At 50.8% G+C, this 27,831-nt stretch overlaps 1 protein-coding gene across 2 annotated transcripts in view; it reads left to right on the top strand.

Annotated features, from left to right (window-relative positions):
- Nucleotides 1-17,675, top strand: part of Plekha7 (pleckstrin homology domain containing A7) — a 183,010-nt gene extending 165,335 nt beyond the window's left edge. Inside the window, exons 20-29 of one of the 2 annotated variants that reach the window (XM_052200736.1) lie at nucleotides 102-331; nucleotides 3,765-3,953; nucleotides 4,039-4,156; nucleotides 5,087-5,190; nucleotides 5,868-6,068; nucleotides 8,483-8,638; nucleotides 11,782-11,915; nucleotides 12,404-12,543; nucleotides 14,375-14,485; nucleotides 16,456-17,675. In XM_052200736.1, coding sequence (XP_052056696.1) covers nucleotides 102-331; nucleotides 3,765-3,953; nucleotides 4,039-4,156; nucleotides 5,087-5,190; nucleotides 5,868-6,068; nucleotides 8,483-8,638; nucleotides 11,782-11,915; nucleotides 12,404-12,543; nucleotides 14,375-14,475 — 1,373 coding nt within the window. In that variant the 3' untranslated portion in view covers nucleotides 14,476-14,485; nucleotides 16,456-17,675. The remainder of the gene's footprint in view (nucleotides 1-101; nucleotides 332-3,764; nucleotides 3,954-4,038; nucleotides 4,157-5,086; nucleotides 5,191-5,867; nucleotides 6,069-8,482; nucleotides 8,639-11,781; nucleotides 11,916-12,403; nucleotides 12,544-14,374; nucleotides 14,486-16,455) is intronic. The other variant, XM_052200746.1, reaches the window with a different exon arrangement.
- Nucleotides 17,676-27,831: the final 10,156 nt, after the last annotated feature.

The following is a 27,831-nucleotide window of genomic DNA, read 5'->3' on the forward strand; positions in this document are numbered from 1 at the left end:
AGCCATCTTCCTGGTGTAGGACACGGGAGGGCAGGCGGAATAGCCTCTGCATTGAGACAGTCTCGGTTCCACCCTTGTATCGTTTCTGCCCATACCCTCAGAAAGAAAAACGGTGCCTTTGTTCCCTCACCCATCTGTGCCTTCACTCTCTCCAACTGAGAGCAAGCCGGCCGCCCTGCAGCCTAGCCCGCCCACCAGCCCCGTGCGGACACCTCTGGAGGTTCGACTCTTTCCTCAGCTGCAGACCTATGTGCCATACCGACCTCACCCGCCCCAGCTGAGGAAAGTGATGTCTCCTCTGCAGTCGCCAACCAAGGCAAAGCCTCAGGCGGTAAGTTATGGCAGCTAGGAGCTGAGGGCATGCTGGGTGACTTCCTGAAGAGATCTGAACACAAGTCGGTTCACCTCCCATAAGGCACTGATGATGTACCAGAGAAATGACTCCACCCAAGTACAGCTTGGTGACCAGTGAGTTTACTGGGCTTCCTTATAGCAGGGGTGAAGTGCGACTTAGAGCAACATGAGTTGCAGAGTCCGCCCCAGCACGGGTGGTGACTCATAAAAACTGCATTGGCTGAGTCGCTGGTTTTGCTCCATTTTTGAGATCTCCTGCCTAAAGCCCGATGTGAGGTGCAGAGCAGAGCAGCAGCCTTGATGGAGAAGAGGTTGCCGATGTGCAGCAAGGTGCCCGGCTTGGGCACAGAGGGAGAGGTGCTTGCCTGGGAGCCGGGGCACTGAGATTCCAGTCCTCAGCTTTCCGCTCGGTCCTTGGCAAGGCCCTCATTTTTTCTGACTTACCCCAGTTTTCTCTGGAGCAGACGATGGAATCTGGGTCCTCTGGAGAAGCAGTTATATTGACAGCCTCAGGTTTATTGTTTTGTATGGTTGTTGGCTTGTTTTAGACTTTCACATGCGTGTAACAGAAATAGCTGTCCTGGGGCTAGAGAGATGGCTCTGCAGTTAAGAACATTGACTGCTCTTGCAGAGGTCCTGGGTTCAGTCCCCAGCACCCATATGGCAGCCAGCACTGACTGGAACTCCAGTTCCAGGGGATCTGATGCCTTCTTCTGGCATTTATACTGTTCACAGGCATACATGCAGGCAAAACACCCATACACATAAAATAAAAATAAACATCAGGGTTTTTTTTTTGTTTTTCTTTTCTTTCTTTTTTTTTTTTAAAGATTTATTTATTTATTTTATGTATGTGAGTACACTGTAGCTGTCTCCAGACACATCAGAAGAGGGTGTCAGATCTCATTACAGATGGTTGTGAGCCACCATGTGGTTGCTGGGATTTGAACTCAGGACCTCAGGAAGAGCAGTCAATGCTCTCAATCACTGAGCCATCTCTCCAGCCCTTTTTTTTTTGTTTTTCAAGATAGGATTTCTCTGTGTAGCCTTGGCTATAGTGGCATTCACTTTGTGAACCAGCTGGGCTTGAACCCACAGAGATTTGCCTAAACCTGCCTTCTGAGTGCTGGGATTAAAGGTGTGTGTCACCACCACCACCACCACCACCACCACCACCACCACCTACCTTCAATTTTTGTTTTGTTTTGTTTGTTTATGTTATATGAGTACACTGTAGCTATCTTCAGACACACCAGAAGAGGGCATCAGATCCCATTACAGATGGTTGTGAGCCACCATGTGGTTGCTGGGAATTGAACTTGGGACCTCTGGAAGATTAGTCAGTGCTCTTAATTGCTGAGCCATCTCTCCAGCCCCAATATATATATATCTGTTTGTTATTTATTTATTTACTTACTTGCTTGCTTTTAATGAAATATCTGGGGCTTGAGAGATAGCTCAGTGATTGGGAGCACTTGCTGCTTCTTGAGAGGATGGAGGTTTGGGTCCCAGGACCAGCAGCAGGTGGCTGTAATCACCTATAACTCCAGCTCCAGGAGATCTGAAGCCTCTGGGTTCTGAGGACATTTGCCGTCAAATGCACACACCCACATTACCTACATGTAATACAAGGTTTTTATTAAAGTATCCATTCTGAAAAATGACATTAAGATGTGTCAGTGAATCATAATCAGGCCACCATCCTTGATATGCCAACACTCTGACCCACGAGCAGGGTGTGGCCATCACAGCAGGCCTCCAGCCTCAGGCCTCCTCCCTTGCTCCCAGTGGCCTCAGCGTCTGAATAGTTCCCTCGCCCGTTTCTTTCCCTGACTCTCCATGTGTGACATCCCTGAGCACTTGAATTATGCCGGGAGAGAGCACCGTTTTCTACACCGTGCACTTTACCAGTCCTGTTGAGTGCAGGGACCCCCACATTGTGGCTTGGCTTGGTTCTTTAAGTTACTACCATTTTAAAAACTGGAAATGGTCTCAGTGTGGTGGTACACGCCTTTAATTCTGGAAGAGGCAGGCAGATCTCTGAGTTCAGGCCAGCCAGGGCTTAATAGAGAAATCCTGTCTCAAAACAAACAAACAAACAAACAAAAATATAAATAAATAAATAATAAATAAATAAATAAACTAAAAACCATCATGGGTAATTTCAAAGAACACAGGAACAAGAGCCACAGAGAAAGTGTCTAAGAAAATGTCCCCCAACCACCCTGTCTCGCCATTTTCTTTAGTCATAGACAATGGGTATTTTGGGCTTATCTTTGTGGAGAGCTTTCTGGACCCTGGTGATTCTGATGGCTTGTCAGGGTTGGAAACTGTTGCTTCTAGGGAGCCTGCGCCTGTCTTAGGCCAATGGCTTACCTTTTGCCCACCAATGAAGTGCTTGCTTTCAAAGGCTGCCGATAGGAGACCAGTGAGGTGGCTCAGAGGCTAAAGGGCTCTCTGCCAAGCCTAACCTTAGATCCTCCAAGGCCCACGTGGTAGCAGAGGAGAACAGATTCCCACATGTTGCCTTTGACAGCCTGCATTTGTACGCCATGGCATGTATATGCCCACACACGTGTACACAGACACACGTGCAAACACACTAAAATGTGAAATATACACCCCCCCCCAGCTCCTTCTCCCCCTTCCCCCGCGTCCAAATGGTAGGGATTGTTTGCAAAACCAGCTTGGACTCTTTCCTAAATTCTGTGAGATCCTGAAATAGAGGGTCAGACTAGAGTAAGGAGGGGAGGGTTAGTGAGGAAGGGGTACAGCTGTCACCAGTGAGTGAATTTTCTTGCCACTCAGGCTTGGTCTCCTGGCATTGAAGAACCACAGCCCCCAGGAACCCAGCAGGCACACTGAGTACCAAGGAGACTGGCCTTGTGCCCTTCCTTCAAGGAAGTGCGCAACCGCCTCTCTGTCTTCCTGTCAGCCCACTAGAAAGCCTTTGTAAGAAGGTTCATTTATGATGAGACCGATGAACAGATCCCCACACAGAAGGACTCAGGTCTGTGTGTGGAGCCCCCCGGAGTCTGCTCAGGCTGAATACTATAGGGCTGGTAGATGTCTTTCCCGGGGTGTGTGCTGTCACTAGCTCAGAAGTGGCAGTCAGCATCCTACTCCCCTGACATACATGCTGAGGAGGCCAGTGTCATTTGACACTGCCAAGAATGTAGATCCAGGACACCAAGTGCTGGAGCTGGGGACACACTGTCACCGGTAGCACTTTGAAACTAGAAAGCATATCAAATCAAAGAGAAGAGTTGGAGTGGAGGTGACTCCTCAGCGCTTCCTTGGCTGGGGTGGTAATGCGCATCTGAAGTGGCTGACCCTGTGGTGGTGCCTTGTAAGAGCACCCCCTTCAATTCCATCCCCCTGGACACTGTATCTGCTTTTCTTTCTCACAGGAAGATGAGGCACCTCCCAGGCCACCACTTCCTGAACTCTACAGCCCAGAGGACCAGCCCCCGGCTGTGCCACCTCTGCCAAGAGAAGCCACCATCATTCGGCACACGTCTGTGCGTGGACTGAAACGACAGTCGGATGAGAGGAAGAGGGACCGGGAGCAGGGCCAGTGTGTGAATGGGGACTTGAAGGTGAGCTGTGAAGACCGGGCGTGTCTGGTGAGCAGAAGGCGCGGTGTGACACTAGTGACTTGATAGCCTCAGACTCTGTCCACAGGTGGAGCTCCGGTCCTACGTGAGTGAGCCAGAGCTGGCCAGCCTCAGTGGGGACGTGCCTCAGCCCTCCCTGGGCCTCGTGGGCTCTGAGAGCAGGTACCAGACACTGCCAGGCAGAGGTAAGGCAAGACTCTGAATCCTTCAGGAATCACTCTTCTGTAGCACTCACAGCCTCTACCCAGACCTCAGCTCCTGGGCTGCAGCTTAGATCTAGCTGTGATTGCTGACAGGGAGGACTGCTCTCACCTCAGGAGTAGTTTGGTTTTCCTCCCCTTTCTGCCTCCAAAGACAACAATAGTGATTGCCTTAAAGTCCGACACTGTTACCTGTTCTGTATGAGCCTTATACTCAACAGTGCTGGGAGGCAGGTACTGTTACAATTCTCATTTTAAAGATCAAGCAACGGAGGCAGGGGCTGGAAAGATTGTTTAGTGGTTAAGAGGCTGACTGCTCTTACAGAAAGGACCCAGGTTCAATTCCCAGCACCCACATGATGGGTTACAACTGTTCACATAACTCTTGCATGATACATACACACACACACATATCCAATATCCTTAAATAAAATTAAGGAAAAAGAAACTGAAGATAAGAGAAATTAAGCAATTGCCAGTTAGCCGGTCACAGAGGGGGCACCAATCCCTGAGCTCTGGCTCCAGATCATAGCAGCCTGCAGGCTGGGGTGCTGGGGACCAGCACTGAGGCCATATCAGACCTGTGTCAGCCTGAGACTCAGGGAGTCCTTTCTTCAGCCCATGGTCTCTTCACTGGGCTCCCCGTGTGTCCCTAGCTAGACTCTCCATGAAGCAGAGGGGTGAAGGTTCTCTCCCTTTCCGCCTGCTATAGCCCAGCACTTCTTACACGGAAGCAGAGCTCGGGTTGTGCACAGCTCTGTAGGGACAAAGGCCACACAGGCCAACCCTCTTCTCTCTGTGCGTCCTGCCTCATCTAGGCCCTCGGGAGAGGGGTGTGTGTGTGAGGGTGATTGGGGGGCTTAGGGCGTGTCCAAGCACAGGACACATACACCTGAGTCTTTCTTCCTTGCTAAGGGCTCTCGGGCTCCACGTCCAGGCTCCAGCAGTCGTCCACCATTGCTCCCTATGTCACACTCCGGAGGGGTCAGAATGCCGAGAACAGCAGTGCGACCTTCTCTGTAAGTGATTGGGATGTGGAGGGGCTCACACTCCATAGAAGAAAGGGACCCTGGGGTGGCAGTGACCAGTGAGCCCTGGGGAACGTAGGATCCCCCCCACCCACACACTCTCACACAGAACTCACCACTCACCAAAAAGGCCGTCTCTGTTTACACTGCCGTCTCTGTTTTCTGATGACTGCCAAGCCTGTCAGGGTCATGAGAAGTCCAAGAGAACTGTACCCTAGGTTAACCCTGGAGTGCAGATTGTCAGCTCAGCTAGGTAGGCCCAGCCTCGGGTTTGGCCTCTGCCCAGAGAACTCATTAGGATGAGGGGTGTTGGGTAATTAGAGGAAGTGATTGTCTGTGGCTAAGGTGAGCCCAAAGAGTGTGTGAGAAAGAGAGTAAGCAGGGAGAGGGCGGGGGAGGAGAGGTGGCCTCCTTGGTAGAGTGTTTCCCTAGCACGCCCAAGCCCCTGGGTTTGATCGATCCCCGGCACTGCATAAATCAGGTTTGATTGTCAACACCTGTAATCCCAGCATTTGGGAGGAATAGTTGGGAGGGTCAGGAGTTTAAGGGTATCCTTGGCAAAGTAGTGAATTAAGGCCAGCCTAGGCTACCTGAGACCTTGCACTAAAAGCAGGAAGGAGCAGTGCCTCTCGCCCCATCTACTCTGTGTCTCGCCTCCTCCTCCTCAGAGACCCAGGAGTGCCTTGGAGCGCCTGTACTCAGGGGACCACCAGCGGGGCAAGATGAGTGCCGAGGAGCAGCTGGAGCGGATGAAGCGACACCAGAAGGCCCTGGTCCGGGAGCGCAAGAGGACCCTGAGCCAAGGAGAGAGGACGGGTCTGCTCTCAGCCCGATACCTAGGCCAGCCACTGCCTGGAGATCTTGGCTCAGTATGTTAGGCGGGGCTGGGACAGAGGCCAGAACTTCCCCAAGCCCCCCAAGCAGATGCACGTCACCTCTCAGGGTGACTTACATGGTTGAGACAACATCTGAGGGGCTGCTTGCCCACAACCCCAGCTGCACGTGTGAGCTGGCCAGAGGATGACCGGGAATCAGAGTAGTAGCGAGATCTAGCGACAGAGGCCTCATTCTTTCTCCACGAGAAGTGCGAGGAGGCTCTGGGCTGAATTAAGGACTTGAGAATGTAGGATTCGAGGAGCAGAGAAAGATAGGGAGGAATGGTATGATATGCCAGTCAACCACACAGCCTCCCAATTTCCCAAGCACATACTGTAGCCAGGGGAGGCAACTGAATAAGGGTTGGCATCCCCAACCCTGAGGTGCTGGTGGTCTCCCACAGCCCGCGGTGCTGAGGCCTCAGGTACTCAGGAGGGCTGGGGAAATTGGTGCTGCCCCTGATGGCTGGCGCTGCACCTGCCCACGGTTGCCTTAGGCCCATTGTGGGGACATTCCATTTGGCTTTTGGGTTTGGAACCCCCAGTTCCCCAGCCCTCTAGCCTGACTGCTCCCTCCCTAATTCATTGCACAAGCTCCTACGCTTCTAGTGTCCGCCGCTCATTGCCTCTAATCCTGCCTGATTGTCTTTACAGACGCTCTGAATTGGTGCTGGCCCCTCTCTAACCGGCCAGTGCTGTCTCTGGCCAGGCTTGTCCTAGCAGCTCATGTCTCCCTAGCCTAGCTGGCATCCCTAGGCTCACCTTTCCACTGCCCTGCTTTGTGTAGGCCAACTGACTGGTAATTCACTCATCCCAAAAGCTGCTCTGTGAGGCCCATAGTCATTACCAGAGGTCTGGGCACTGGGGATTTACCGAGTCCACGCCTTATACTGGACAGTAAACATCAACTGTAGAGAGTGCGTAGTCTGAGGTCATTTGGTGGTAATTCTCCTATCCCAGTATACAATTCCTTATGGAAAATCTTTTGTAATTCTGATTTAGTAACTTGGATAGCAAAATAAGCTGTTTTCAGAGGGCCTCTCTGTAGCTGTTAGTCACCAAATGACTAGAGTAATGTCTTTAAAAGCTATAAATGCATTAACTTTTAAGTATTATAAGTAAACATCCTATGGGGTAACCCTGACTTTCTACAATCTGCTGTCTGGAATACAGAGAGTTTATCAGAACCATAACTCCAATACCTTGTACTATTTCTCTGGGGGAAAAAAAGGCTTGTGTAAGTCTCATCAACGCCAATAAACATATTGCTTCCCATGACGGATTGGCGTGGTTCTTCCGCAGGGTACTTTGCAGAGCGTGGTGAACTTTTGCTGTTTGTGGAAGCAATCAGGCTGGGTTTAAATGAGGACGTGTCTCTTTTTGAGCACTTGTGAGCGTGTAAGGAAATGTGTGTTTTCTTTGTGCACCATTAAATTTACCCCTGAACTTCAGTTGCCTAAGTCTTCCAAACTGTAATTGGAAAACCATCACCACACACAATTCTATCGGTTTGCTATGGAGAACCTGAGCTTGTGCATGAATGTGTGGGACCTGCTGACAGGGCTGTGGGACGGGGTCAGTGGGCCATGAAGCATCTTTGGCTGCTGGGGTTCTGTGAGATGAATGGAGAGACAGAGGAGGTGAGGTAACCTGAGGCATAAGTATCTCATCCTCACAAGAGAGTCCTTTGTCTTTTTAAGGTCCGAGGTCTGAAGAGAACAGGAAGCAGCCATCTTGGAGCTGAGCACACATGCTTGGGTAGATTCTTCCCTCCTGGGAAAAGGCATTGATACAGAGTTGCCACTGTGAAACAGCCTTGGAACAATTCCGTCTGATCTTACTTTTAGTTTGTTTTCTAGTTTAAGGAAAATGCCTTATGTCAAATGGTTACCATTTTTCCCAGCAGTTTTCTACACTGGTGACCAACCAAATCCTCGGAACTGATTGGAACTCTCTACCAATGCTGGGATGCAGGTTCCCCATCTCTTTTTCAGGCCTTCCCCCAACGCAACAGAGACTTGCCCCAAGAGCTTGAAGGCTGTGAAAGGCTTATTTTTTTTCCCACTGTTGGTGCTCCTGCCAGGAGTGTATGGCTCTTAAACCAGCTTTGGGGGAGTGGTATTTATGGAAACATTTTAGATCCCCATGGACCATTGCAAGCTTAAAGTCATGGGTCTTCCTCCAGTGTGCTAAGGATGCACATTTGAATACTCAGAGGTCCTAGATCAGAGCACAGCCAGCAGTGTGGAAGAGGCCGCAGGGCCAAGGCAGAAGCCTTGTTTTCAGTTACAGCTATGACACTTGCCTAATGTCTCAAAAGTCCGTCTTCCCAGGACCCCAGGCCTCAGGGCCCCGTGCAGCTCTCAACTGGGTCAGGAAGTGAGGTTAACCCTCTCCTCTGTTGCCAGTGGAAGCGAGAACAAGATTTTGACCTGCAGCTGCTGGAGCGGGCTGCCCAGGGGGACAGAAAAGACAAAGAGGACGGCTGGCTGAAAGTGCAAGCCACACCTGTCCTGGAGTTGGACCTGGAGCCACAAGACTACGACTTGGACATCAGCAGAGAGGTGAGGACAGGGGCTTCCTTCGTGCTTCCTAGACGCCACCAGGCAGAAGGCAGACACATGAACAGAGAGAGGCTTGAGACCATAAAGGCATCAGTGTTCCTGTCAATGATTAAGCTGATTTCTGTCCTTGGGAGCAAACTGTGCCCCTGTTCCTTAACGGCGGTGTGGGGAGAATTAAGTGACTCAGTATGTTCCCAAGAGGATTAGAAAATGTTCCCTGGATCATTAGTGGTGGCCCTTGAAAATGACCTCTTAGGCAGACTGTAGCTATCCTATGTGGTGGGAAAATACAGGGCAGGTCTGAAAAATCACAGGAGACATTTCCAGCCAGACCGAATTGAAGCCAATTTCGGTCTGAACTCTTCTGCTGCCCTCTGGTGGTTCACTTGCCTCATAACCGGTCAGGCCTAGGAAAACAAGGCAGGAAAGGAAGGGAGGGAGTGGTAGTCAGAGTCTTCTAGACATCGCTGGTCACCTGTGGTCCGTGGGCAGTGTCTGCTGCTGCTTCCGTCCTTTGTGTCCCTAGCACTAGGATGGCACACAGTGGGCATGCTATAATGTCTGCTGATGAAAGATGTTGCTGTGTGGATTTTCAGTGCCCCAGAACATTTGTAGAGAAACTTGGCCTGCTGCATTTCTGCCAGGTCTAGGCTGAGTTTGGTGAGATTCTAAGTCTTCCACCGGTCTGTCTGACCCCTGACAGCCTCAAGTGCCCTACTCAGGGGGAGGGGGGAATCTGCCACTGATGGTGGTGGTGGTGATGGTGTGTGTGTGTGTGTGTTTTAAAATCTGGGTCTCACACATGCCAAATGCATAGAACTACATACCTAGTCTTCCTGTTTTCAAGAGACAGGGAAGATCCATTTATAAGCTGGTTTCTTTATTTTTGTTTCTTTTTTTTTTTTTTTTTTTTTTTTGAATGGTTAGGGATTCGTGGGGGAGGGCGCTCTAAGAACAAAGAGAACACTGTAGGTAAATTGGTGCTTGAGTTTCCGGGTTCTTGGTTCTTGCAGTCAGTAAATCCGGCCTCCTGCTCCCAGGCCTGTTTCTCTGACAGCCTGAACAGTGGGAGCCCACAGTCTGGGCTTTCCTATTCACAGAGAACCTCCGTGCTCTCTTGGCAGTGCGAGGATGCCCTGTGCTGTCCTCTCTTATCTCTAACCTAAATCATCCTGCTATAGTACACTCTGCTTCCTTCTCTAGATCTGACCCAATGACAGATTTTCCTTGCCACCTTTCAACAAGGTGAAAGGACACATGGGCTCAGTTCTGCTGCTGAGAGCAGAATCCATCCAGTCAAGGGGGGAAATTAAGATGACATTTTGAAAATCACAAGTTTAAACAGTCCTAAAAGTGTGGTCGGAGGTTTTCAGAGCTTTAGATAGCAGGGATTCTGAGCTGTGCGGGCAAAAATTACCTTAAAATTTGCTGAGACAACATGTAGGGTTGGCTCTTTCCTACCATGTGGGTCCCCCAGATCAAACAAGTCATCATCGGACTGGCAGCACCCTTACCAGCTGAGCCATCTCTCAAATGCACAAATTCAGCATTCTTACAGGAAAGGGATGCTATGCTCTGAAGGCTGACTCTATAGGTAGTATAGTATGGGGGAGGGGTCTTGTCACCAGAGCACTTTCCCAGAGAAAAGAATGTGAAAGAGCTTTTAGGAAAGGTAACTTTGATAAACCATCAGAGTCAGGCTGGGGGTGGGGTGGAGAACTGGAGAGAGGCCCACCAGTCTTCATCCATTGAGGTGAAGGTGCTCTGTCCAGAAGTGTGACAGCACCTTGGTGATTAACCAGTTGTGTGCTGTTATTATTGGTTTGAGGTTTTCATTCAGTCAGGTCTGACCTGTATGCCCTCCACACTCAGAGTGTGTTTGAGATGGGAACGTTTTTACTGCGGCTCTGTCAGCTCACCCCTCAGTTATGGGAGGTCCCTAAGCTGCCTGGCTCTGGTTCAGCCTTTTTGTTTGTTTATTTGGTTGGTTGGTTGAGCTTTGTTGTTTTGTTTTGAGACAGGACCTTTTTAGGTGGTCCTGGCTGGCCTGGAACTCGCTGTGTAGACTAGAGATCCACTTCTCTCTGTCTCTCCAGTACTGGGATTAAATACACATATTATCTCACAGCCCTGAAGCAGGACACAGGATTTGGCTTCCTCCTTGCCTCCACCCATTGATCCATCCCTCAGCCATTACAGAGGAGTTACTGAAGGACTACTCAGTGCCAGATCCCTGAATTAGACAGAGCAGAAGAAAGTTCCTTAGGTGGGAAGGACCCTAGAGCTCCCTACCTCCCACCCACACCCATCCACCACCCACCACCCCAAGCCAGCATGGCTGGAGTCTCAGCTCACTGGGGCTGTGAATGTAGCACTGAGGATCGCATGCTTCCTGTGAGAGTCTCAGTGCCTTGCCTGTCTTTGCTGTTTCCCTTGGCATCTAGTGTAGCAGGAAGAGCACATGCTTTGGTGTGAGACCCAGGTTCAAGGCCTTAGTTCCACAACTGACTCATTTGGTGATCTTAGCAAGTTTCTTCACCTATGTGTGGGGGGCTGGGTGAGCTGTGGGGAACAGTGCTGGAGCAAGAGTCTGGTTGAGGCATGTCCAAACCCTAGAAAAGAAATCTTGTCCTGATTTTAGCAGGAATAGGATCCTGCTTAACCTCCCCACTGCCCCGCCTCCACACACTGCCCTGGGCCTGCATATCCCAGTGCATGTAGACCTTTGCCACACCAGAGGAGGTCACGTAGTCCAGCAGCCAGGTTAAACTTCTTTTCCCTTTATAAGGGTCCTGTCCAGCAGCACCTAAAATTTTCCTTATGCAAATGAAGCATTTCCAGCACCTTTGCCCCAACCAGTGATTACACTCACCCCAAAGCCTCTATCCACTCCCCAAAGGGCTAAATAGCCTTTGTTTCCCCCAATTAAATGAGCTACTCAATGAAGCCTGCTTCCCTTCACCTGAGGTCCCCATCACCACTGCCACCATCATGCTCTCAGCCACCAGTCTGATCGTGGGCGATCATGCTGTTAAGGGAGGGGGAACAGTGGGAACGACATCTGTAGACTTTGTGGGAAGGGTGGGAAAAAGACCAGAGCATCTGAGGTTACCCTCCATCCTACCACCTGATCCTCTCCTCAGCTGTCTAAACCAGAGAAGGTCTCCATCCCAGAGAGGTATGTGGAACTGGACCCTGAAGAACCACCCAGCCTGGAGGAGCTGCAGGCACGCTACCAAAAGGCAGAGAAGATACGAAACATCCTTGCCCGGTCAAGGTCAGCCCTTACAAGAAAGCTTGCCTCAGTCACATAAAAGGCACTGAAGAACTTGTGAAGGGTTCCTGTCCCAGGCCAGATATGTCCCCGGTGCCTGGCGAGTATGAGCCACTTAGCCAGACGTTAGTGAGGTGGACTTAGTGGCGGTCACTTTCACTGATAAGTTTCCTATTAACATCTGTGCCTACACTCCCTTGTGGATCCATAGAGGGCCCAGGCTTTACCTATCTCCTGAACACCTAGCTTGGACAACAGGAAGTGGTTTTTCCCTTAAGGTTTTCCCCTAACTTGAGGCCTACAGGAGAATCTGAGTTGCATTAAGTGTGGGTTTAAGGAGAAGTAGGCATTCTTGTCTTGGAAGAAAACAGGCAGTGCACATCTGATGTCCTCAAAGTGTTGAAGATTCACCTCCCTGCAGCCAGGGAGATACATGTGAGGCCGATGGCTGGGGTGCCGAGACTCACAGCCTGCTCTCTGGTCCCCAACAGCATGTGCAACCTGCAGCCACCAGGCCAGGACCGCAACAGTCTGGCCGACCTGGACTCGCAGCTGCAGGAGCAGGAGCGGATAATCAACATTTCCTATGCCCTGGCTTCTGAGGCCTCTCAGCGCAGCAAGCAGGTAGCAGGTAAGGCCGTGGGTGCCAACCTCCAGGGCCCAGTCCCTGCCTACTGCTCTCAGTGACTTGTCCTAGAGCCAGGAAGTTAGCAGATGCTGACAGGTAAGGGTGTATTCTCTGCCCTGCCTGACCCAAGTGACAGAAGAGCTGCCCCTCAGCTCCGTGTCTGCCAGCTCTGAGACAAGGCGACAGGGACATTTCCTTAGGAAGAAGAAGCAGATGTGACACTGGAGCAGGGCTTTTGTGGTGGGGCAAAGCAAAGAGTTCCTCTGACCTCTGCCTAGAAACCCTTCCTTGGTCCTCAAGCCAAAGCCACTCACTTGCCTTGTCAGTGACTCTGACAGAAAGTAGGAGAATCTAGAATTGAGGCTTTGCCAGCCTAGCCAAAAGAATATCACTGTGGTGCAGGAGCAGCACCTGGCTGCTGTGTTATATATGACGGCTGCTTTAGGCATGTGTCTGTAAGCTGAGGCAGGAGGCTGGGAGTCAGGAAGCTGAAGCAGAAGGATTGCTATATGCATGCTATAGGCTAGGCTAACCTGCACTACAGAATGAGACCCTGTCACAAGGAAACAGTGAAAGAGACTCAGTCAGAAAAAGGTCTGTGGGGTCCTCCCTCTGTTCACATCTCCCTCCCTGTGGTAGCTTACAGTTCACCCCGGGTGGTTTTCCCCTTATATGGAGGCCATTGTGTCTGTTGTGCCCTTGGCCAACTATACATCTGAGACAGAGACTGAGAGTGGTTCCGTTCTATTTCCTGGTCCTCTAATCCACCTGGCTGAGCGTGAGGCCAGCGGCCCTATGGCTGCCAGCCCTGGGGATCTGGAGTGGGGAGCAGCTTGGCCTTGCTTTTGGAAGCCTGTGAGTGACAAATGATGAGACAGATGCCAGCCTCTCGGGGACAGCCTGTTCTTCGTCCTGGGCCCCGAATCCGTGCAGCTCCTGGAAATGTAGCCTCGTGTGGTGGCTAATTCCCAGCTCGGGAGATGTAGATGGGTGGGTCAGGATTTCAAAGTCATTCTTTTTTTCTTTCTTTTTTTTTTATATTTATTTATTTTGTGGAATTACACTGTCACTGTCTTCAGACACACCAGAAGTGGGCATAAGGTCCCATTACAGAGGGTTGTGAGCCACCATGTGGTTGCTGGGAATTGAACTCAGGCCCTCTGGAAGAGCAGCCAGTGCTCTTAACCACTGAGTCCCATCTCTCCAGCCCTTTCAGAGTCATTCTTTGAAAGCAAGTTTAGGCCCAGCATAGACTACACTAAGGCCCAATCTCAAAACAAAACCAGACTAAAGCAGAGTCTCTGACGTCTCTGCTGTCCCCGCTCTGTCTGAGGGGCTGAAAGTGGTCTTGTGTTGCTCTGTGACTGGGACTTAGGCAATCCCATCTCAGCGGCCTTTGAGCCCCTCCCTGGGAGGCTGCCCCTGCCCTCCAAGCACTTCCTCCTCATGCCTTGCCTGCTCCCACTCTGTGCCTCCAGCACATCTTAGGTGGCACTGGGGGTTGAACTCAGGGCCTCTGGTGTGCTGGGCAGACCCACCGCTCTCTGAGCTGCACTCCCAGCAGTTCTCACTCTGATCAGTGCCTTCTGCTTCCTGCCACACAGCTGGTGACCCCGGCCCTGACCTCCGGTCAGCACCTTTCCTTGCTCTTGCTCTCTCTCCTGAATCAGGAACTACAGGCAATTGAGGCTTCGTGGATCTGCCCCCAGGACCAGGCCATTAGTTGGGGGCAGTCGGGCCAGGCCACACAGTCTTGCCAGGCAGGGCATAAGGTGGTGTGGGTGGACAGATCACGCTAACACACTGCTTGATTCCCGTGTGTTGCTCTGTCTAGCGCAGCAGCTGGCCCTCCTCCCGCCTAAAGCCCCCCTGTCCTCCAGGACGGTGCCACCTTACCCCCCCTTAAGCAACGGACTGCACTACACCTTTGTCTAACACCTTCCAAGTAAGAGCCCCACCTAGCTGGCCTGCTGCTGTGCGCCCCTAGTTTGAGCATGCCCCCCCTGCCTTCCCACTGCCGCTGAGCCACCTGCAATGCCGCCTGCTGTTCCTTCCATCTATTGGCACTGCGGCCGCTGGAGGGTGGGGTAAGGGAGCCTGCCAAGATGGTAGGCAGTTGGGAGAGAGTCACCTTTAAGGAACTCAGGCCTCAGGCCTCAGTAGAGGACTTCAAAGGTGCTATTGTGCTGAAAGGGGGGAGTTTCCAGCCCTTTGCCATGACTAGATAGATAATGTTGCCATTTAGAGTTCGTGCTGCAGAACCGTACAGCTGAGGTACAAGAAAAGAACTGCAAAAAAACAAAACAAAACAAACAAACAAAAAAACAAAACACTTCTCACATTTTAAGTCCAATTAGGATTTGTGCTAGGCTGCATTCACAGCTGTCCTGGGCCACGTACAGTCTATGGGCCATGGGTTGGACATGTCTTCTAGGGCACTAACTTCACTTACCTATTCCTTTTTCTCAAGGCAGCTTGATGCCCATCAAAACAGCACGGGCCACATGCCTAGTGTCCAGGGAAAAGAAGAGTTAGATCTCATTCTTTCAGGGCTTTAATCATAGAGACTGGGTTACAATCCAGGGTTATAGAAAACAAATTGACCCGAGGGACTAGGCTCAGTCCTCACCCAGCAAGGCCTGGCATTTTATCAGCCACTGGGTCAGGATGCTTGGTATGACCCCATGAAGTGAATGGCTGACAGGGACAGGCAGTAGGTAAAGGAAGGCGCTCTGCCCTCACTACCCATACCTCCCCCCAACACACACACACACACACACACACACACCTTCCCGGAGCCAGCAGGCCCAACTCCTGAGTGCATTCATAGCCTGCATCAGCTGGCCCGTCTGTATATCCTCATCTGGACCACAGTGATCACATTAGAACTCCCTTGCTGCCAGTTTGCAGAGTTCCCTTCTTGTTCCTTTCCTGGATCATGGTTAACCGTGTTGAGGGACTGCTGTGTGTTAGGCATTGTGCTGAGCGTCTCCTGATCCTCACAGCCACCCTATAAGGCTGTTCACTCCGTTTTGTAGCTGAGGAAATGCAGCTCAGACGCCTGAGGGACTTGCCCAAGGAGATGAAGCTTGTGTCAGGGTACTAAGCCCTTTGGTATGAATCCACAGCTTTTATTCCCCATCACTGTTGGCTTATGGGCTCATCTGGGCCACCCCAGAAGCTCCAAGGATCTGCAGAAGAGGCTGCTGGTGGTATCGCTTTGCACTGAGGCCCTCCAACTTAGGACTATCCCTGCTTTAGAGCTAGCACGCTCTAGCCAGCCTGAGGGCAGGAGGGGGTAAGCCAGCTTGGGCCTAGTCTGGCCATCGGGAGGAGTAGAGCAGATCTCCATGGAAAGCTGCAGCCATGTCGTTTGTAAAAGCCTCTGGGACTTACCAGGACCACAGATGTATTTATATGTTTCCTTAGAAATCTGAGCAGGCAGAGATGCCAAGGAGAGAGGCCCTGTTCACTCTAGCTTTTTAAGCCCCAGACTGTGTCTTGTGCTAGGCCTTAGATGCTCTCTCCAGAGCTCAGCCGCTCTTCTTCCTCTCGTGGTACCACAGGAGATGAGAACCACTCTGTTCTTAGATTAGAAAGCAAGGTCACAGAGGTGGGGCTATCTGTCCTCCAGAGAATAAAGGGCAGAGCCGTTTACCTCCCCCCAAGGCTTGCTGGGTCTCCGCTCACTGAGCTGGTGTGAGTGCAGTGTGTTTCTTAGAGGTGGAAGGCAAGTGAAACCCAATGCTCTGGGTCATAGAAGAAAAGTTCCCTTGGCAGCGGCCGCCTTGCCCACATACCCTGCCCTCCTGCTCCATCTGCCAGCCCCTGTCATGCGTGTGCATAAGCATGCCCACCTTGAGGACAGGAACAAAGCTTCGCCAGCCTCTCATTGTCTCCTGTGCTTTTTGCCAGCCCAAGCAGTAATGGACCCATGATCCAGTGTGAGGAGGAGAAGCCTGGAGCCGGGGCCCAGCGAAACCAGCATCTTCTGGAATATGGTTCTTTCTGCCCCAGTGGAAACTCTTCCAGCTGAGCAGGGGCTCTGGCTGGGGGGGGGGGAGCAACTCCCCCACCATGGTGGGTGCAGCATGGGGTCAGGGCTCCGTCCTAACACACGCCCATTCGTTTCAGTCCAGATTCCTTTTTAGAGATGACAGAAGCACTTTTGATACACGATGTGAAATATACTGTATTTTAGAATCAGAATGTATTTTATAATGCTCACCTGGAGGACTGACTGGCTGATAAGGTGAGCCTGCAGGGTTTTGTAGCCACACATAGGGATTCAGGTACTATGGGGGTGGGTGGCATAGTGGGTGGGGAGAGGGACAAGGCAAGCAGAGGCCATTTCCACCACCCGTGAACCCAGACGGTGGCAGGATTTGAGGCTGTGCTTCCAGTGGGCTCCAGTATGAAGCTCAGTACACGCCAGGAGAAGAGGGGCAGGCAACCGCAGAGGTCCGCATCGTGAGCTGACGCCCAGCCTGGACACTCCTCCTGGATGGCCCCACGGAGCTCGTCTGTGCCTTGGCCCTTGGTTCTGACTGAGGAGCAACCATGTGCTCAAAAGCCTTGGCTTCTTCAGCTGTCGGTGAAGTGACGTTCCCTCAGAAACAGTTCTCAGAGAAAGAAGAAAAGGCACTGTGAAGTGGAAAGTAGAGATGGGTTATAGCAATAAACTCAGCATTGGGTGGATCTGCTTACGGGAGCCTAGCCTGAGCCGTCCCACAGCCCGGCTAAAGGGCCTTTGCCGCCTGCTGTGGGGAAACCCAGGGCAGCTTCCCTTGACTATGTCTGGTGAGGCAGGCAGGCAGGGCCAGGACACAGGATTGTGACTTGACTCCAGCCCAGCTGAGGAGGAGGTTGGCACTGCCAGACTCAGTGTTTTGTCCCTTTATTTAACTTGTCTCAAGACATTCTACATGCAGGAAGCAATGAAAACCATAAACACCTTCACTGGGTGGAGCCACATTTTAAACCAGAATTTGTCTTTGACTATGCTTAGAAGAAGAAAAAGAATCCTTGAATATATTTAGAAGTTACTGTCTATTTTTAACTAACTCCATATGCTGCCAGTATCAACTTCATGACATTTGCCAAAATAAGATTTTATTTTTTGCCTTTATAAGATTTTGTTGGAAAAATGAAATGAATATTTTGCAAGAAAAAGTTAATTTAAATAAAAGTGTAATGGTTTGCAAAAAAAAAGTGATGTATAGATTAAAACATTAACCTCATCTGTGTCCTGGTTCTTGCTGGCTGTGTTCATTCGCCTGGTCTGTGTGCACTTACTCTGTATCAGCCCTCTGCGTCCCCCTTAGATGTTCATGTATGAAAAATCCTTCTCACTGACAGCTCCTTGACATTTGAGTGAGTGGAAGTCTGAGGGGCTCGGATCCCTTTCCCACCCCAGGCAAGGATCCCTGTTTGGGGTTGTTTGGGCTAGCCAGGCCCAGTCTAATCCAAGACAGCAGAAGAGGTACAGCGGGCCCTCATCCAACCCACACACTGTGCCCATTCAAATGAGGCCTGTTAGTGATGGACCGTTGCAAACTGGATTTGCATTTAATTCATCTTGACTTGGGATGCATGCTTAAAGCAGAAGGCAAGGGGCCAGTTTGGTTTAGAGATGTGTGCGTTTCCAAGTTTCTGCACGGCCAAGGAGTGTGTTGGAGGTTTGGAGAAATCTTCCAAGTATTTAAACTGGGAAGAGTGGATTCCCAGGCATTCTGGATGGGCAGAAGGGAGAGTTGCTATTGTGGCCACTGTTCTTTGGAATTTAAAGGTAACAAATACTCTTCTTGTTTTAAACATTAGCTGGGATGTCACACAACAGGTAAAGCAAGGAGGGGAACCATTGTCTGAAAAAAACAACAAAACCCCGCGGCCATTGCCCACCCTTGCCCGCAGGGAGCCAGCTGTCTGTAGGCCGCTTTTCAACAGATTCACGTTGGTGGTTTGGAACTGTCGGTGTTGGTTTGTGTTTCATAGCCATAACCCTGTATGTGAGGGAGTGTGGCAACTGTCTAGCTGCTGTTCCCAGGGTTCTCCATCAGGGTTCTAGGAGACCGGTGGCTTCAGTTTCAGTCTGCAGAGAAAGTGAAAGGGCTTCAGCCAAACTCTGTGCGAAGCACTCAACGAAAGAAAGAAGAAATCACAGGATGGCTATGTCTGTGTAGGAAGCAATGTGACCCGCTGCTTCTCAACCGCTAGAGAGGACTTGGCTGCCTGAAATGAGATGAGATCATCTGGGGGCTGGGGAGACAGCCCAGTCGGGAGAGGACTTGCTGCTGCACGAGGAGGAGAACCTGGGTTCAGTTTCTAGAACCGGGATGAGCAGGCAGGCTTGTGTGTGCCTGTAATCCAGTCCCTTCGAGGATGAGACCCGAGGGGCCCTGGAGCTCACCAGGCCTAGCTCCCGACTCAGTGAGGGACCCTAGCTCAAACAGTAAGGTGTGGAGCCTGGGACGGTTTAGAGGTCAAGAACACTTGCTCTTGCAGAGGACCCCGCTTTGCTTCCCAGAACGGAACCTCCGTGTGGCTCTCAGACATCTGTAACCCCAATCCCAGGTTATCTGACTCCCTTTTCTCAGCACCATGGGCACTACACAGAAGCAGTCCACACATGTACATGTAGGCAAGAGACTCATATACATAAGTACCTAAAAAAACAAGATGGAAGAGCAATTGCGGGAGACACTGGCATGGGCCTCTCCCTTCCACACGTGTGTGCGCCTGCATACATGTTCATACAAACACATGCCCGTGAAAGCACCACTTGCATAAATTTAAGACAAAACCCAAGATGAGGCCGTTTGTAGACTGGCTGACTCGGTGTGTGCAGTCTGGGACTAAGGACTCTGGTCCAGTGTTTTCAGCTATGCGTCCTTACAGAGCCCAGGGTCTGAGCAGAGAGTAGACGATGGGGGCCCACGTGTTCCTGTCTAGTCTCTTAATCTCTTTCACATTCATTTATTGTATGTGTGGGGATGCAGGTGTGCATGTCCTGTGACTCCAATGTGGAGGTCAGAGGGACAGTTTATGAGATTTGTCCCTCCTATGTGAATTCCAGGTAATCAAAATCAGGAAATCAGGTTTAACAGTGAACATCCTTACCCATTAAGCCCTGTTTACCTTTTAATTCTGACTGCAACCTAGGTCTCAGGTGAGGCCCAGGCTGTCCTTTCAAATCTTGGCCAGGACCAGCAAGGGAATTTTAAGATCAACTGTCAGGCAGGAATTAGGAATGAAGTCTGTTGGTCCCCACTTGACCTTCCAGACTGCCTGCATTTTTACCACATCCGTGATTCTAGCTAAATAAAAACAGTTTGTGAAGTAGGTGTGCTGGACTGAGGGGGGAGCTAGAAGGGACATCCTGGCTCATCTTCCCTTCAGCCTCTGGTGCTGGGCCCATAGGCCTGCAGCGGGTCCCTTCGCCTCCCTAAAGGCCCTGGTTACCTTCACTTGGACAAGGTTCTTGCCGAGTTTTCCTGGCTACTTTTGGTGGCATCTTTCACCTGTTTCCCCAGGGGCCTGCAGGTTCCCAGCATGTGTGAAGGGGGATGATAGTAACAGATACAGACCCTGGCCCAGCCAGCCAGGAGCCTCTTATGGGCTCCGGAGGTCCCCGCCCCCCTCTCCCCGGGAGCAGCACACAGTACCCTATGCTAAGCCCTTTTGTGTTCTCACCAAGGGTGGGAATGAAGCAGCAAATTATTTGTCTAATCCACAAAATCACATTTCTGAGACATAGCAGGCCAATGCTGGGAGCCCTCTGCTACAGGATTGGCATCACACGGGCCCTTTGCAAGGGACTTCTCAGGTGGTTCTGAAAAGAACAAAGGGTCTGGGCTGGGGGAGACATGAGAAAAAATGGCAGCCCCTCCCAGCACGGTAAACATGCCATCGCTTTGCAGCCCGCACTCAAAAGACGACCACTTTCTTTGCTCCCCCAGCAAAAGAAACCTTTCTTCAGAGCGAGTGGCGGGGTACAAAGGCAGAGCACAAAATGTACGCACATCAGAGTCCCCGCAATTCTGTTTGAACAAGCATATTGATTGGGCCTGACCCTGTTACATTTTTTCCCTATTATTTGAAAAGGTGCATCTAAGTGTAGTGAATTGAATCAACGGGACTGAACTTTCCACAAGAACTTCTCGAGGTATTTCTTTAGTTCAAAGCTTTTGAATTTTAAAGGGCATTTTTAATATGAATCTGTTGAGTATTCTTCGCCACAGCCCAACGAGGCATGTTAAATGCAGATGAGGCTAGAGTAGTGGCTGGGACTGTGGGAAGAGCCGGAGGCTGCAGACTGCAGACTAGAAACCGACACCGGCTTGTGGGAGAGCTGGGCAGAGACAGGTCAACTCCAGGTTGGGGAACAGGGCAGACACTAAACAGGACTGTCAGAATACATGAGAGCAGTCTTGAAGCTCTCCCATGGCAGAGGGAGTGTGCCACCAAGCTGCCCACTGTCTTACCTCCTTATGGAGCTGAGAAAGAACTAGGCAGGCAAAGTCCCTTAGCTGGAGTCCCAGTTAGAGTCCCCCCACACACACACACACCTGGCTGATATCCCCCAACACTAGGCAGACCTCTCCAGTCTGTGACAGGAGCTCTGCCTCTGTACTTCAACTTGCATCTCAATCCTTCACGGACCGGGTGTCAGGCATTTTGCTATTTGTGTGAGTCCGTTGTGCCATCCTGTCTCTGGCCCCTCTGGAAGCATCTAGAGCTCTCAGTCTACCCCAAACATGGTTAAGAGATTTGACCCACTCAAGACTCATGCTTCCTTTTTTGAAATTAAAATTGTTGTTGTTGTTGTTGTTTTATGTGTATTGTTGTTTTGCCTGTCTGTGGGTATGTGTACCACCTGTGTGCAGTGCTGGAAGAGACCAGAAGAGGGCATCGGATCCCATGGACCAGTGTTACAGACAGCCGTGAGTTGCCCTGTCACTGCTGAGAATCAAACCCAGGTCCTCTGGCGGGGCAGCCAGAACTCTTAATGACTCGTACCATCTCTCCAGCCCCCTCGTAGCTCCTTTTCGTCAAGTTCTCTGTTCCTTCTTGGTTTGAGTTTCTGTTTGTTTGGAGGCTTTTGACTCTCAAAAGCATTTTCTTCCTAAACCCAGGGCTTAGGCCCACAGGCAGAATTGTCCCCGAGGAGCTGATAAAGCCTCTTCCACCCTCCCACCCCTCCCTGCCTTGCACCCAAAGAATTTGTGGTATGGACATCTCTGCAAAGTCCTTTCCAGCACAGGACAGTTGCTGGGGAGTCCCTGAAAGGTCAGAATTGCTGCAAAAGTCAGTTCTTTGTGCCTGTCTCTGCCCACAAGGGCAGGAGCCAGACCACTCAGTCCCCCCTCTCCCTGCTTCTACCCCCAAAGGCTTTGTCCCGCTGTCCTGTTAGATTGAAATTCACGTCCCATCTCCCCAATGCTTGTTTTCTTGGCTTTCACTTTCGGGTCTCCTGCTGTGCTCAGGTTGTCTATGGCCACAACAGCCAGTGAGGTGAACACAAGAGACAGTAGTAACCAAGCCCTGTCCCCTCTGGTCTATTCCCCAGGGGAAGCCTTGCCAGCGTCCCCTCACTGACTTCACCTCTGTCCTCTCTAGTTCAAGTCCTCCATCTGGCAACTTCTAGATGTCTGCTGGCTCAGAAACCAGTCCCAGCTGGCCTCTCACCCCTGCACTCCAGGACAGCTGTCCCTGCCTGGCTTCTTGTCATCTCCCCAAGCTACAACCCCTGGAGGTACCAGAAGCATCTCTTTATAAATCGTCTCCCATCCCATCCCCGTTCATGCATATGGGAGGAGTTTTGCCGCTCTGGTTTCTATCTCTTGCCCACAAAGCAAGGCTGGGTGTGGCTGCAGAGGACTTCCTCAGCACCTGCCCAGGTCCTCTCTCTTTGAGCTTGGCAACTGCCTCAGTATCCCTTCCTGTTCAGGGATTGCATCCCATGTCAAGTAACTACTACAGTGTGGTCAAATATCTTAAACTTAGCAGCTTAACACGGTAATTAATTATCTGTTGTGATCATGCTCACCAGCTGGGCAGATCCTCGGCTCTTCTATAGTAGAGGCAGGGACTGGCCTGGGGCGGCCTTTTCACCGTGGTGGTACTGCAATGGGGCTGTCTGGATGGGATGAGGAATCTAAGCTGGGATGGATGGCTGAGTATCCTCACCTCTACCCAAGCCTCCTCATGTTATTGCTTAGGTTTTCTGACAACATGGAAGTCTCAGGATAGAGGGACTCTTCATCGGAGCTACTTAAGGAATCAGTTCTGCCCAGCCTTTAAAAATGAGGCCTGAGCCTCATTCAGGTAGCATTTACCTGAAGTCCCAGCACTAGAGAGGCTGAGGCAGGAAGATCATGAGTTTGGGGCTAGACTGGGCTATTTAGTGAAACTGGCTCAGCCGGTATGGGAGGTGGCCAGGAAATGGTCTGTTTCCATGAGCCCTGCTATTATGATCTGGGACAGGAAGTGTTTCCTACAGGCTCTTGTGCTGAGTGCTGGTTTACAGCAGGTGGCGCTGTCTGGAGCTGGGAGTCAGCCACTGGCAGCATGTGTCCCTTTACACTAGAACTGGTTCCCATCTCTTCCTCTCTCTGCTTCCTGTCTGGCTGCAGTTGAGTGGCCTCCTCCAAAGGCTTCCACAACTACATATTCTGCCTCAGGGTCCACAACCTAAGAATCTGTGGCTCCAAAAGCTATAGACTAAAACCTTTGAGCCAGGCAGTGGTGGCGCATGCCTGTAATCCTAGCACTCTGGGAGGCAGAGGCAGGCGGATTTCTGAGTTCGAGGCTGGCCTGGTCTACAGAGTGAGTTCCAGTACAGCCAGGGCTATACAGAGAAACCCTGTCTCGAAAAACCAAATCCAAAAAAAAAAAAAAACCTTTGAAGCAGTGAGCCCGGAGACATCCTTCCTCTCTTAAGTTGTCTTTCTCAGGTATTTGGTCCCACTAAGAAACACACCTGCCAATCAGAGAAAGTGTGCTGTGTACGGTCCCATTCCCCCCAGCTGTCTCAATGGCCAGCCCGTGGGGGGCTGGGGGCTGGAAGACTGCTCTTTGCTCGTACACAGCTTCTCACATATCTGCTCTTACAACCGAAACCAGTGGCTGGGGGTGGTGTCTCTGGCTTCCCTGCTTCCTTTGTCTCCTGCTCTCTGTTCAGGAGGGTTTGTCCGGGTAAGGGAGGGAGGTGGGGACACACCTTTCAGAGACTGACAAGAATCAAGGTGAGCCCCTGGAGAGCTGGGACCAGAGAGAAACAAGGGTATAAAAGACTTTCACTTTGGAGGAGGGTGTGTCACTGGCCAAGGATGACCAGTCATGGTTACCGCCCCCCCCACCCTGAAAGTCGCCTGCCACTGATGCTTCTGTGTCCTTCATCCTACTAGCATCTGACTGGACACATTTGTCACATCTTTATTAGTCATGATACTTTCTACTGTTTTTAAACGCTATATTCATTTATTGATTTGGGGGGTCAGGGAGGCACTCATGCCATGACTTGTTTGTAGATGTCAGACACCTGACGTCACATCACCCTTCAACCATTAGTTCTCTCCTTCCATTCTGTGGGTCCCAGGGATCAGACTCAGGTGGTTGTGCTTGGTGGGAAGCGCCTTTACCTGCTGAGCTGTCTCGTTGGTTCTGCCTGTTACTGTTTATTCTTTTTCTGCTTATAAAGTGAGGTGACTGCACGTTTGCCACGGCCAAGGCACTGTGAGGATTAGATGAGGGTGCATTAGAAATGCTTCTTTTTTGGTGTGTTTTGTTTTTTGTTTGTTTGTTTGTTTTTCAAGCAAACCTGGCAGTTGTGGATCTCATTCTGTTGTCCTAGCTGGCCTCAAACTCAGAGATTTGCTTGCCTCTGCATCCTGAGTGCTGGGATTGAAGGCATGTGCCACCACTGCCCGACTGAAATAGTTCTTGGCTGGTTTGAGGCGGTCTTTCAAATGTGTAGCCTTGGCTAGCCTGGAGCTTGTTATGTAGACCAGGCTGGCCTCAGACTTACAGATCACTTGACTCTACCTCCAAAGTACTGGAATTAAAGGTGTATGTCTACCCCTACGCTCACTCAGATGAAAATGGTTCCTATAGGAAACATTAAGAAGAAATAAATATCCAGTGGTTCAGATCACTGGCTGCTCTTGCAGAGGACCAGAGTTCAGCTCCCAGCACCTACATGGTGGCTAGCAATTGTCTATAACTCACGGCCCAGAGGATATGCTGTCATCTTATGGCCATCCTGGGCCTTAAGTTTCATATACATGAGGCAAAAACTACCCATACACATAAGTAAAATAAATAGAACCTTTAAAACCGTAATAAATCTGTGTGTATATACATATTTACAATGGTCTATCTACTCCTAAGTTATAGTAACTTACCATGCTTCATACATCTAGTCTTTGTGTGTGCGTGTATGTATGAGAATATAAACTGAGGGCCAATGAGATGGCTCAGCTGGTGAAGATGCTCAAGCCTGGACACCTGAGTTCAAGCGCTGAGATGGAGAGAGGTGGGAGGAGGGAGCCAACGCCACGAAGAGCCACACGCACAAAGGTGTACTCTGCCCTCCACATCTGCGCTGTGGCACACACACACACACACAAAGATCCACATCCATAAAGGTGTACTCTGCCCTCCACATCTGCGCTGTGGCATACACACACACACACACACACACACACACACACACACGAAGATCCACATCCATAAAGGTGTACTCTGCCCTCCACATCTGCGCTGTGGCACACACACACACACACACACACACACACACACACGCGCGCGCACACACACACACACACACACACACACACACACACGAAGATCCACATCCATAAAGGTGTACTCTGCCCTCCACATCTACGCTGTGGCACACACACACACACACAAAAGTAAATTTTAACACACATTCTTATTTCCTACAGTCACCGCGAGAATCACTAAAAATCACAGTTCCGTGAATAAAATGTCCGTTGCCAGGGACACCGGCCTTAGAAGGCTTTGCCCAGCTCTGTTGTGTGTCTTAGCTCCCAGAAGCATCTCTAGTTCCCTGAGCATCAAATATGGAATCCCGCACATTAGCCCTCACTCCCTGAGCTTCAGTTCCTGTTTGAAAAGTGGAGCTTGCCCTGTCTGCTCCACTGGGGTCGCCAGGCAGCCCACGTGAGTCACTGTAACTCGCAGGCCCTGGCTGAGAGCTTTCGGTGCACCATCAGCTCTTTTGCCCTTGTGTCTGATCCTTTCTGTGAGCTGCGGGGTTTGAGGCGGTTCACCCGTATTTAAGCCATGACCTCTTTAAGAGCTGGGCAAGGAGCACAGCTTTGGGATCCTCCACTAGGCCTCAGCCCTGGCCCTGGCCTCTCCTCTCACCCTCTGCCACCTCAGGCAGTCACCTGCAGCAGCCCTAGGCTTTTGAAGCTAGGGTTCAAGGAACCTGGCCACGATGGAGCTGCTTCCCTGAGCCCTCCATCCAGGTGCTGAGGACAGACAGGTCCTTGGGGGCCTGCTCCTGCCGCCCTGCAGCTGTCCACCTGACATCACATCAGCCTGTGTAGTCCCTTTGATGTCAGTCCCCAAACTGGAGCCTGGCACCCTGCTCTGAGGACCCAGGCTTTGAAGTTGGCCTATAAATTGAGCTTTCAGGAAGAAAGTTGTCTGTTGTGGCTCAGAGCAACCAGCCGGGCCCTGTAAAGGCACGCAGAGTACCGTGAGCCCCTGATAAATAATTCTTTCTGGGCCCAAGAAAGAGTCGTTCCATTTAAAGGGAAGGAAAATTCCCCTGACCTTTTCATTGAAGTTGGGGGGTGGGGTGGGCACGTCGGAGAGGGTTTTCGTGTCTTCTTATGAAAGCCACATGGGAAGGCAGGTGGTTTCTAAGAATGAGGCCTGGTAACTATCCTGCAAACCAGCACTCCTGACACCAGGTACTCTTAGCCACCCCTGCCTCTCCCCTCCCTGCTTTGCCATGGTGTGACCAGCGAGGGGTTGAGCCTCTTCCAGGAAGAGAGGCCTCAGCCTCTCAAAGCAAATCCTGTTAGAAATGGTGGGGCTTGTGACCCCGGTGTTGCCATCCTTTCCTTCCAGTGTCTGTCCTTGTTTAGGGCTGAGGCCACCAAGAAGATAACTATCCCACCCTAAGGAGGCCCAGACTGGCACTGGAGGGAACACGCCGCCTTTGCTTCTGCGTGCTCTTGGCCAGGTCTCTGTAGTCTACAGCTGGGTAACTGGATATATAGACAAAGCGGAGGGCACACATAGAAGGTACACAGAGCACCACACTTATATATATATATATATAATTCTTTAACTTTGAATTTGAAGAACTGTTTCTTCCTTGATTAAAAAAAAAAAAAAAAAAGACACACCAGGTGGTGGTGGCACACGCCTGTAATCCCAGCACTCTGGGAGGCAGAGGCAGATGGATTTCTGAGTTCGAGGCCAGCCTGGTCTACAGACTGAGTTCCAGGACAGCCAGGGCTATACAAAGAGACCCTGTCTCCAAACAAACAAACAAACAAACAAAAAAAGACAAGATTACAGGAATAAAAGAAATTTTCGACCAGAATTATGTACATTATTATGCAATGTGTCATTTTGTCTGTTTGCTTGTTTTTATTTTAAAAATTGTTCTTATGTGTACATGTGTGTGCCCGCTTGCCTGTATGTGCACTGTGCATTCGTATGTGAGCACAGAGACCAGAGCGGAGAAGAGAGAGAGGAACACGGGTGCTCAGCTCTTCTTTATTCAGTCCAGGACCCCAGCTCGTAAGGACCCACATTTGGGATAAGTGTTCGCTTCTCGGGTAGAGCTCTCTGGAAGCACTCTCCCAGATACCCCAGGATGTCCCCTAGATAACCCCAAGTCACTGGACAAATGAGATTGACTATAGGATGTATTTGTTTGTTTGTTGCCACTGAAGACCTTGCTTCTGACAGTCATCGTGCACGTTAATAGCCCTCCCTTCAGTTCTAATATCATACAGCACGGATGAACACCTGCCCCTTCTCTGCTGCGCTGCTGAAGGACGCCAGAGCTGCCTCAGATAGCAGTGTGCAGTACCCGGGTCATAGGTGTATCTTCAATTAGAAAGTACCAAACTGAAGCTGGGCCTCATGGCACAATACCAGCACTCAGGAGGCTGAGGCAGGAGGATTGCAAATCTAAGTGCAAGAAGAAAAAATACCTAAGTGTCGCCTACAATAGTAGTTTTATTTTGTGTTTCTGCCATGGACTCTCATTACTACCCAGCTTCTCTATGGACGGCA

Source organism: Apodemus sylvaticus, chromosome 1, assembly GCF_947179515.1.
Source record: "Apodemus sylvaticus chromosome 1, mApoSyl1.1, whole genome shotgun sequence".
Lineage (NCBI taxonomy): Eukaryota > Metazoa > Chordata > Mammalia > Rodentia > Muridae > Apodemus > Apodemus sylvaticus.